This window comes from Thunnus thynnus, chromosome 15, assembly GCF_963924715.1.
Source record: "Thunnus thynnus chromosome 15, fThuThy2.1, whole genome shotgun sequence".
NCBI lineage: Eukaryota > Metazoa > Chordata > Actinopteri > Scombriformes > Scombridae > Thunnus > Thunnus thynnus.
Window position 1 is genome coordinate 2,493,109 of NC_089531.1, and position 12,533 is coordinate 2,505,641.

General features: G+C 37.3%; 1 pseudogene and 1 gene segment (V, D, J or C); one reads left to right on the forward strand and one right to left on the reverse strand.

Annotated features, from left to right (window-relative positions):
* Positions 1-9,834: 9,834 nt before the first annotated feature.
* LOC137198544 (Ig kappa-b4 chain C region-like) lies at positions 9,835-10,325 on the forward strand (the record flags this gene model as incomplete). The annotated part of the segment is given in 1 exon segment: positions 9,835-10,325. A coding segment is annotated over 1 exon segment (345 nt), but the record flags the coding sequence as incomplete, so codon positions are not given.
* A 1,126-nt stretch (positions 10,326-11,451) lies between these two features.
* Positions 11,452-12,093, reverse strand: LOC137198545 (immunoglobulin kappa variable 1-39-like; annotated as a pseudogene).
* Positions 12,094-12,533: the final 440 nt, after the last annotated feature.

The window sequence follows — 12,533 nt, forward strand, 5'->3', positions numbered from 1 at the left end:
TGTTAATATGCTACGTTTGTAGAAGTGTTGATATGATGCGTATTACGCGTGTTGTAACGTATATATTCAATGTTTCTGTGGTTTGCAGAAACGTTCAATGCCAACGTTTTCTTCTGGTGATTGGGTTGCTCCTTCAGGTCCAACTCCTAATTACTTCAGGATATGTACCTATACAAAGAGAGAGGGATAAGTTACAACAGTTCAGACTATTAAGAAGAAACAAAAAAACAGTATAGTTGCAGAGAGGGAATAGATGACAGCTCTTGTGTATCAGTTTATTTAAAAGAGTGGGATAGAGCAAGAAATAAATAAATAAAATATAAATTAAAAAAGGAAATAAAAAAACTGACTCACACATGACAGTTGGATTCAATACTTATGTTGAATGTTAGAAAACCTCCCCAAATCTTTTTAAACTCTCCAGGCTTTCCCTTCAAGTTATACATTATCTTTTCATTTGCTAGACACGATGCTAATTCATCAGTTCATCTAGCAGATGTAGGTGGATGTTCATCTTTCCATTGCATAGCTATACATTTGTTGGCTATGATGAGGGCAATGCTAATAAATTTGAGTTTGTTTTTATTGACTTTTATCATGGAGGTATCACCCAATAGAATTATTCTTGGTTCTGTGGGGATGGTTGTTCCTATGATGTCACTTAGCTCATTAACTATAGAGATCCAGGATGTATTTAGACATGGGCAGGACCAGAACATATGTATCAGTGTTCCTGTTCCAGTTTTACATCTTGGGCAGAACTCAGAATACTGAGGTTTTATTCTGTGCAACCTGTCAGGGGTGTAGTATATTCTATGAATGAGACTGTATTGTATAATTTTATGTCTACTGTTAAAAGAGAAATACTGACTACCAATACACAGTGATTCCCATTCCGCTTCTTCAAAATTACACTCAAGGTCTTCTTCCCATTTACGTTTCACTCCTAACAATTCCCATCCTATGATTTGATAAATTCCTGAGTAAGTATAGGATATAAACCCTCTTCCTCCTGAATACACTTTTAAGAGAGCCAGTCTGAATGTGGGATGGAGCTGGTGAAGCAAATAAGAAACTGATTCTAGGACAGACATGAAGACATCTATCAAGATAGACAACAGGAAAAATGATTCCAACATTCATATTGATCTGTGATATCTTTGACATCAGGGAAATACTGGAGTTGTGACTATTTTATCTCAGTTTATTGAAATGTGGATTCCAAAGGATGTAGGAAGGACGATGACAAGAAGCTTGTAGACAGATTGTGGGATTGACTGGTGTAATGCTGTACTGATGTGCTGCTGAATAATAAAGGTTGTTTTACACCTCTCTGTCTGAGCGTCTATATTTACACCAGCAGATGTTTGTGCTTCATCTGTTGGAGCTCAGAGGATCATAATGTAAGTTATCTGCAACTTTTCAAACAATAATCTTCATGTAGCTGCGATTCACAAACTGTAGACACCACGAGAGCTTTGATCAGTCTGCAGCTGCTTCCACATGTTCAGTGTTCTCACTGAATATCTGCTCTTCCAGTGGATCTTTTTCTATTCATTAATGCTGCAACAAATATATTATCCTCATCTAACAGATCCACTACTGCCAGTCCAAACTTTCTCTTCAGCAACGTTGTTACTGCTCTGTATAACAAAGTGAATATGAGAGAAAGTAAACACAGCTAGAACAGGTAGCAGGTAGAGTCTACACAGAACTGTCAATCACCTGCTGAGCTGTGGAGACACCTTGATACAGAAGATTATTTCAAGCTTTAAGGAATCTGATGTTCTCAATGTATAACTTCATATCACATTTCATATGTTTTAATAAAGGAACAAAATACCTGTTTCGCCTCTTTTTTCATTTACTTCAATGTAACTAATTTGTTTCCTTCAGTTTCTATCAGGTCATCAGTACAAAGTTGTTACTGTGTTTGTACCACTGTGAGACCAATCATGAAAAGTATTGTGATTATTATCTGTGATAGATTTATATTTATTACTACAGACATATGAATGTCTAATGGTTTAATCTGAAAATGTGTGTGTGTGTGTGTGTGTGTGTGTGTGTGTGTGTGTGTTCAGTGAACTGTATCAGTCTCTGCAGTAGCTTCCAGCTGCAGCAGTCAGTTCAGTTTCTGTTCAGTCTGACTGAGGGAGGTTTTTGTACGACGCTTTTTCACTGTGTGAACACCCACTGACTGTTGATTTTATGGAGACTCTGACAGTAATAAACTGCTGAATCTTCAGCCTGAACTCCACTGATGGTCAGAGTGAAGTCAGAGTCTGATCCACTTCCTGAAAAACGATCTGGAATCCCTGATGCTCGTCTGGTAGCCTCGTAAATGAGAAGTTTAGGAGCTTCTCCATCTTTCTGTTGGTACCAGGCTAAAAAGTGGTATGGGCCATCAACATAAACATCCTGACTGGTCCTACAGTTGATGGTTGTGGATCCTCCCAGAGCAGATGTCACTGCTGCAGGCTGAGTCACTGTGATCTGGCCTCTGGACTCTGAGGATACAAAGACAAAAACATAAATCAGCGTCATGGTTTTGATGGTTTTGATGGTTTTGTCGGCTTCATTTCACAGGGACGGATGTTCATAGAGGAGAGGAGTTTGATTCTCTGGACTTTACCTGTGAAGCAGCAGCAGAGGAGAGTCCAGATGAGGACGGAGATCAAAGTCATTTTTTTGATGAGGAGGATTTCTGTGGCTTCTGTTGTGATGAAGGACAGCTGTCAGTCATCCAGTGTTCAACTCTCAGGAATATAAACTCTCCCAGAGCACTGGAGCATGGTGCTGCTGATGCAAAGTGGCTCTCTATGGAAATGCTCTGACTAATTAACATAATCATCACATTCTCAAGTGATACTTCTTTAATGCTTGCAGTAATGCTGATCATTTTTGTATGTATGAACAATAAAGAAACTTTCATCAAATCATCTGTGTACAAACATATTATTACAATAATAAACTGCTGTCACATGTTACTGTGTTCAATGAATCTACAGATACTGAGTTTGTCTCTGGGTATATTCACAAGGATTTTATCATTTTTTCTCACCATTTCACTCTTAAATTATGGTAGTTTTTAAAGCATGTCAAAGTAAAGGATGAAAGGAGAACATTTTAACAGAAACAGTGAGTCTGCTCTACATGGTGTCCCTCACATGTGGCCTCTCTGTCCTGCTCTGTACTATATTGTTCTGTATTTCAGCATGGGGATGGAGGAGCAGAGACAGGAAGTTTGTAGGCAGATTGTGGGATTGACTGGTGTAATGCTGTATTGATGCTGATTTATACCTCTGTGTCTGAGTGTCTGTATTTGCACTACCAAATGTTTGTCATTCATCTGTTGGAGCTCAGAGGATCATAATGTAACTTATGTGCAACTTTTCAAACAATAATCTTCATGTAGGTGCGATTCACAAACTGTAGACACCACGAGAGCTTTGATCAGTCTGCAGCTGCTTCCACGTGTTCGGTGTTCTCACTGAATATCTGCTCTTCCAAGTCATGTCACATTTTCTTATAGAGCAAATTTCATACAGAAAGCAACACAATGAGCTTCACAAGGGCAAGAGCAATACAATTATAAATACATAAAATACAAACATACATATCATCATACATAAAAGCAAGCAAACATATGATTGTATACATGGATGCATAGGTAATTAAAGTACATAATAATTCAGTTAAAACAGGAGCAGATAGTTGCTCAACCTAGTTAAACACAACAGTAAACAGAAATGTTTTAAGTCTACTTTTAAGGAACTAAGTGTTGGGGCATCTCTAATATCACTTGGAAAGTCAGTCCATCTGTATGGAGCATAATAGCTGAATGCAGCTTCTCCTGCTTTAGAGCACTCACATGGAGGACAACAAGGAGACCACTGGCTGATGATGTGAGGCTTCTTGTTGGTTCATATGGCAAAAGCAATTCCTTAATATAATTTGGAGCAGTGCCATTCAGTGCCTTGTAGACGAGTAGGAGGACTTTAAAATCAATTCTAGCATTTACTGGAAGCCAGTGCAAGGAATTAAGAACAGGTGTGATATGTGCACTTTTCTTAGTCTCGTCTAAAATACGTGCAGCATCATTCTGTATAAGCTGCAGGCGCTTAACAGTTTTTCGAGAGTCCAGAAAAAATAGTATTGCAATAGTCAAATCTGCTTGTGACAAATGCATGTACTAGTTCTTCAGTGTCTGAATTTGACAGAAAGCCTCTGATTTTTGAGATATTTTTTGAGGTGATAGAAATCTGATGTTGTGACATTATTGATATGACAGTGAAAGTTAAGCTCAGCATCTATGATAACATCAATGTATCATGTCATGTAGCAGGTGGATGTGACTCCCCTCGTTGAGACCTGCTGATAGACGTAACAGCGGAGCAGAGGAGAGACACTGAGATAGTGATGTAACCGACCTGCACGCCGGTATTTGTCATGTTTTTTTTTTCTTCTCAATAACAAATACTGTTTAAAATATTTGTATGGAACAAATATTCCTAAAAAACAAACAAAAAAAAAAAACAATATTTGTGCTTTGCTGAATAATGTATTTGTATTTGGGCCCAACCCTAGCAGGTAGTCATTATATGATCTGACTTCACATGCACTGCTGGGAAAATTCACTGGTCAAATGTCTACATTGTATTTAAATGAATGAACTATGATCACATTATTTTCTTTTAGTGATTTTTGTATTGGGGTGAATACACTATAATTAATTTGTAGCTGATACATCAGATTTTTACGTTGCACATACTGTAAATAGTTGAAGTTTAAAAATCTTCAAGGGGAATGAAAGAATCTAGCTCGGGGCAGTTTACACTACATTTAATTTTAACAGATGAAGAGTATCTGGAGCAAATTCTGCCAAGTTTACTATGTACTTTAGTTTACTAGACTGAAATGAGAGAAGACGTGAGGTAGTTTGGAAGCTTTTACAGTTGACTTTTATGAGTGAACATCATGAGATGATTATTCTATCTTGTCAGTTATGAAGTTCATACAACTTTTTAATACAGAGAACGATGATGAGTGTGAGATGTGTCATAACATAATGTGATGAAGAGGATTTAACAGCTGAGGTGATGATGGGGCAGCATGAAAGAACAGAATGTCTCTGTTTGATAGATTTTACATTTTGGAGTCAAGATGAATCTTGAATGATTAAATATTTGTTTGACTCAGTAAGAGGTTGTTGAGGTGGGAGGTGGACTGTTTGACCTTCAGGAGGAAAACTGATAGAGACACTATGAACATCATAAATCATCTGTGTGTGTGTGTGTGTGTGTGTGTGTGTGTGTGTGTGTGTGTGTGTGTGTGTGTGTATGTTCAGTGAACTGTATCAGTCTCTGCAGTAGCTTCCAGCTGCAGCAGTCAGTTCAGTTTCTGTTCAGTCTGACTGAGGGAGGTTTTTGTACGACGCTTTTTCACTGTGTGAATACAAGCTGACTGTTGATATAGTGGAAACTCTGACAGTAATAAACTGCTGCATCTTCAGCCTGAACTCCACTGATGGTCAGAGTGAAGTCAGAGTTTGATCCACTGCCTGAAAAACGATCTGGAATCCCTGATGCTCGATAGGTAGCCAAGTAAATGAGAAGTTTAGTAGTTTCTCCATCTTTCTGTTGGTACCAGGCTAAAGTGATGGAACCATAAACATCCTGACTGGTCCTACAGCTGATGGTTGTGGATCCTCCCAGAGCAGGTCTCACTGCTGCAGACTGAGTCACTGTGACCTGGCCTCTGGACTCTGAGGATACAGAGACAAAAACATAAAGCAGCATCATGGTTTTGATGGTTTTGATGGTTTTGTCGGCTTCATTTCAGAGAGGAGAGGAGTTTGATTCTCTGGACTTTACCTGTGAAGCAGCAGCAGAGGAGAGTCCAGATGAGGACGGAGATCAAAGTCATGTTTTTGATGAGGAGGATTTCTGTGGCTTCTGTTGTGATGGACAGCTGTCAGTCATCCAGTCTTCAACTCTCAGGACTATAAACTCTCCCAGAGCACTGGAGCATGGTGCTGCTGATGCAAAGTGGCTCTCTATGGAAATGCTCTGACTGAGGTTTTAACAAAATGCGTCAGTGTTCATGTTTATGCTGATTTCTATCAGTTAATTCACGTCTACAAATGTCTACTATCTTATATAGAACTGTAAAGGCTGTCAGTTTCATTTTACCACAAATTTAACATCATATACGAAACATAATTATTAAGTCTGGAAATTTGTGGGGTTTTGCTTTAGTGAGTTTCTGTATAAACCAGCTGTGTTTTACAAATACATAACGGTTTTAATGAGTTTTTTGACTTCATAACCAGAGAGCCTGCCTTTAAAACACCTCTCTTATTACACTTACTGTCCCTCAGATTTCTTCATCTACACATTTTAAAGCTGCTGATCACACTGATATCATCATATATTGTTTTATATCACAATATTCTTTAGATACAAACATAATGGAATCACTGGTTAATTCACTGACAGACTTCATTCATGTCAGTGTTGCTCTAAGCTCAGTTTGGTCTCACAGAAAGTCACAGTACAAACCTGCTGCTACATGATAAACAGTATATGTAAGGTCTGACCATACAATTCCTTATTCTGTAGTAACTACGTTCTTATCTAGTTCTGTGAAGACTGTAAACATGTGATAGTGCTCAAAAATAAAAATAATAAGAAAAAATGTTTCATTGTTTTCTGTGCAGCCAGTTGATTTAAAAGCATCTTTCTCATATCTCAGTGTGTTACTGCTAATGATGAAAAAACCCCAAAGTTTTGCCTTTATGCAGATGATATAATTTTCTACACTCAAGTAGTTTAATTGATTGACATTTGAATGATCTGCAATTACACTGAGGCTGGTTTTAGTGAAAGTGGTGCAAGGTTTGATAAAACTAAGAATATATATTTTTCTGGCTTCTGTAGCCAAAATAGAAAATAAACATACGTTCTCTGTATTTGACTTTGTTAAAATCTAGTTCCTGCCTCTGTTGCTACAGTATAAATCATGTCTCATTGATTGTGGTATGAATGTGAACTGCCTGAGCTTAGATTTGTAGATTTGTCAGTCTGGGTAATGTCCACAGATGAGTGATGCAGGGATGATAAATAACAGGAGTGAAGTACTGATAAGGTATTGTTCTTTGTCTGTTATTAAAAGTGTTCTTTGCTGAAAGAACCACAGTTTATGTCCTCAAATGGAAATATGGGTCTTAAAATAACAGTTTTTTCAGTCTAGTGAAAGAGTTAGGGTTAGGCTGTTGGTTGCAATGGTTAAGTTTAGGTTAAGGGGCAGAGGGATGCATTATTTCAATTAATATCCTCAGTAAGGTAGAAATACAAACATCACTGTTCGAACGTGTGTGTGTGTGTGTGTGTGTGTGTGTGTGTGTGTTCAGTGAACTGTATCAGTCTCTGCAGTAGCTTCCAGCTGCAGCAGTCAGTTCAGTTTCTGTTCAGTCTGACTGAGGGAGGTTTTTGTATGATGCTTTTTCACTGTGTGAACACATACTGACTGTTGATATAGTGACGACTCTGACAGTAATAAACTCCTGAATCTTCAGCCTGAACTCCACTGATGGTCAGAGTGAAATCAACTCCATTCCCTGCTCCACTTCCACTGAATCTGGAGGAGATTCCTGTAACTCTGTCTGATGTTCCATTTAGGAACTTCAGGAAGTTTAGGAACTTCTCCAGTTTTCTGATGGTACCAGGACAGAAAGTATTTTGAACCATACCAGTGTTCAACTTGTCTATTAGCTTTACAGTCAATAGAGACAGTTTGACCAAGCTGCAGTGATTTGGCTGCTGGCTGAGTCAAGACAACATTTTGTCCAACAGACCCTGAGGAGAGAGAAGAAACACTGGACATGAGATGGTGAAACTCAGCTACACTCCAAATGATTTTCACATGACAGAAAAATGATTTTCCTCACCCTGAGTGAAGCAGAGGAGAGTCCAGATGAGGACGGAGATCAAAGTCATGTTTTTGATGAGGAGGATTTCTGTGGCTTCTGTTGTGATGAAGGACAGCTGTCAGTCATCCAGTGTTCAACTCTCAGGACTATAAACTCTCCCAGAGCACTGGAGCATGGTGCTGCTGATGCAAAGTGGCTCTCTATGGAAATGCTCTGACTGACTCCAACAGGGACTTGGATTACTCTGATGATGCTGTTTCATCAATGGATCAATCAATTTACCAGAGTATTGATTACCTATGTGTTAGTGATCATTTTCTGTGTTTCATTTATGTTCTGTGAACAGATTGTCTTCAGAAATGTCTGTTTTGATTCATTTTACATCTACAACACTCAGTTTTAATTCAAGACATAATTTAAAATACAGTAAACATGAAACAAAATGATTAATTTTAGAATAAAAATATAAATTATTGGCCTACTGTTATATATTTTCATATCATCCAGCTGTGTTTCACAGACTGAGACTGTTTTTGTTGAGTTTGTTGTGTTCAAAGTCAGAGAGCCGTGTCTCTCTACAGTGAGAGGTTTTTGTACGACGACTCAGTCAGTTTGTATCACTGTGGTACACGTTCGGTGGAGGAACCAGACTGGATGTTGGAAGTAAGTTAAACTTTTAAAGTATTTTATTAAATCCTGAGTGATATTTAGGTTTTTGCACATATGTTTTCTCTAGAAATTGAAATTTCTGATTTTATATCTTAATTTCTAATTTTTGACCAACAGTTGTCCACCAGCAACAAAAATAAGAGTTTTGTGTTTGAAATTTAAATGATGAATCAATATATTCTAAGTGTTTGGTCCACAGTAGAAATCATGTAATGTTTTAGATTAAGGCTGAAATTTGAGGACTTGTAGTTTTAGTTTAATGTGACAAAGTCAGAGAGCCGTGTCTCTCTACAGTGAGAGGTTTTTGTACAACGACTCAGTCAGTTTGTATCACTGTGGTGGACTTTTGGTGGAGGAACTAGACTGGATGTTGGAAGTAAGTTTCTGCTCAAATATTAAATATCGAATCATCAGTTAAGTTTATAATTTCTGTGTCTGAACATTTGTAGTCGATATAAGTTTCCACTGAGCTGATCTAAAACACTTTAAAGTCTCAATTTTATTGTTCATTTCTCCTCTTTAACCTTGAAGTTGAACTCAAAGCAGCTTTACTGAACTTTTCTTTACGTGTTCCAGTTAGTTTGTTAAATGTGAACAGCAGAAAGATTAAAGAACAACAATCCTACTTTAAACATGTTTTTAAATTTTAATCTTTAAATCTCCAATTTGAGTGAATGTTGAGTTAAATTTATTCTGAACAGTGTGGGTGATGATAAAAAAAAATGCTGAACCTCTCTCATCATTTAAAATGACAGAAATTGTCTTTTAACTTCAGTTTCGAATATTTATTTGTTCTTAAAGATATTTGTTTCTTTAATATGTCTCAACATTTTGTGTATATTACGGCTGTCTGTTCGTTTTTCCTCATAATGTCCTTTAACACTGAATCTGATTAACTGTTGCTCTTTTGATAGTTTTGTCAGTAAAGTTGTTGGTATAAATTCTAAAATTAAATCAAGGATGTCTAAAATATATATTTACAAACTTCATATCTTTATTTTCAGTAACTAGTGTAAAATAAAATGCAGTAAAGAGTCATATGAGGACTCTTTCTGTGCTGATCTGCATGAGAGGTTTCTTAAAGGGAAGTGAAACAATGTGTGAGTGAGTGACTGGTGGAGCAGAAAAAACATCTGACAGAAACTCCTTAAAGGGGAAAATCCACTCTCACACAGTAAAGGTGTCCAAGTGTCTGGTGTTTGATTGACAGATGTGTGGTCCCTGTCCTCTAATGTGATTGGTGTCTCCTAGGTGATGTCCGTCCCACCCTGACGGTGCTGCCCCCCTCCAGCGAGGAGCTGCAGCAGGGGAAGGCCACGCTCATGTGTCTGGCCAACGATGGCTTCCCCTCAGACTGGAGTCTGGCCTGGAAGGTGGACGGCAGGAGCAGCAGCAGCTTGGAGCAGAGCAGGAGCCCCGGGGTGCTGCAGAAGGACGGCCGCTACAGCTGGAGCAGTACCCTGAGGCTCCCTGCAGACCAGTGGAGGAAGGTGGTCTCTGTGACCTGTGAGGCCACCCAGGGCTCCCAGACTCCAGTCTCAGAGACACTGAGGAGAGACCAGTGTTCCCAGTCCTGACCTGACTCACTGCTACTGCTTTTACTCTGCTACTGCTCTCACTCTGATCTCTGCAACTATCTCTCTCTTTTATTTCACATGTTTCAGTAACAATATTTACTTGCTTGTTGTAATGTTTCAATATAATTTCAGTATTTCCAGACAATAAAGATCTGTTCATCAAATCACTTGTTTTCATCTTTATTATTATAAAAGTGTCTTAATTATTTTCTCTTAATGGTAACAGTAATGATATTAAATCCTGATAAAAACTGAGTTATAAATGTTTCAACTGCTCTATGAAGACTTCAGAAGGAAAATGTAAGATCACATAATGTATTGATTCATATACTGTATATTAGGAAAGTATTTACACTCAAACAACACTCTTAGATATTATGTGATTAATGCTACACAGTCATGGTGGTAGAAAGTCCATAATTTGTTTTCATAGTTCACAGTAAAGTCATAATAATTGTAGAAAATGCTTTGCTGGAGTCACTTCAGATTTGTCTGTAATAATTAGTAATTGATTAATTTTAATGAAAAGTCCTCCAATCATCTTATGTTACTGAAGTGTGTCAGTACAAAGAGTCTAATATTTTTATTTTTTTCAAATGTATTAAAAGCATATACATAATATTTTAAACAAATTCAGAAAACCCTCAGAAATATGTTCTAATTCTGAAATAAAAAGCAAAATATCATCAGCATAAAGAGATATAAAATGAGTGTTATCTGACATTTTAACCCTGGACATTTTTACAAACTGCTTCTGCTAAAGAGCTGAAACACAAAGACAAATGTAAGAGATGAAAAAGGGAAAGAATTCAAGTATTAATTAATTTCATAATCAATTAAATGTTTTTTGGTTTATATTATAAATACTTGCTGCTGGAATAAAAACATGCAAAATGACAAATATATGTCACATGACATGATTAGTAATTTACAACACAAATGATAATAAATATTATCATGATAACATTTTGTAATTTATTTCTAAATTAATGTATGTTTGAGTATCTATGAAAAATAGTAAGAGATGAAATAAATAAATAATAATAGTTTTAGTGTTCATGTGTTGTAGTCAGTAGATTAAACTTATTAAAGAATTGAAATCATACTTCAACAGAGGTTAGATTTGATATTCAGCCAAATGTTTCATATTCTGTATTAATGAAAGTATTAAAATGAATCTTTTTTTTGTTAAATACAGAATATTTAGTGTTAAAATATTGAAAATTACATTATTAAAACCTCTGTTGTTTTTGTTTGAGTGCAGCTGTTGAGTCAGATCAGTTCCTCTTCAGCTGAGGGAGGTTTTTGTACGACGTTGTATCACTGTGTGAACGGGAAGCTTTGATCCTGCTGACAGTAATAAACTCCTGAATCTTCAGCCTGAACTCCACTGATGGTCAGAGTGAAGTCAGTCCCAGATCCACTTCCACTAAAACGATCTGAAACTCCAGGCTGAAGGTTTGTAGCTCTATAAATCAGGAGTTTAGGAGCTTCTCCAGATTTCTGAAGGTACCAGTTGAGGTAGCTATTAACACTTGAACTGCTTTTACATCTGATGGAGACAGTCTGTCCTGGAACAACAGACTGAGATCCAGGAGACTGAGTCAGGATGATTTCTCCTGATGAACCTGGAAAACATGAAAAAGAGGAGAAGGGTTATTGAGACAAATCCAGCTTGGAGAAAGATGATCAACATGAAAACAGAAGAGTATCATTTCTTTAACATGGAGAATAGATGGAAGAAGGTAAATGCTGCTTGTTTCAGTGTTTCTCCATCACAGCAGAACATCATTGTGGTGAACATAGTTGCATCCTGAAGCAAAGTTTTCACAAGAGAGTCTCACCCTGAACAAGGAGCCCCAGGGTGGCCAGCAGTAGAGTCAGTGACATCATCATTGTGCTGCCGGCGGCGTGTCAGTGGCTCTGAAAGGTCTGGACAGCCACTGATCAACACTGGCCTCTTAACGGCTGGGAGCAGAGAGGCAGGACAGATATGCAAACACACAGAGTCAGTGAACTGTAGCTGTCCTCAACATATCATGCTGTTTCCTCCTCACTGCTGGGACAACTCAACATTAGATGATCATCCTCATGTATATTAAAAAACTAAAGATGTTGTCATTTGTCATCCTCAACAATCAAATCCTAACAGCAAATGATCTTTTATGTGAAATAGTTTTTCTTATTTAATCAGATCAAAGTCATGAAGGAAGCACAAAAACATTTTTACAGCATCAAATACAATACAGGCAATAAAAAGGAGCAAAGAAAACTGTCACTCATTACACTAAAAATTATATATAATATACAGTTAAATTGCACATTGTACAGATATTTTAACTTTAAAGAATGGA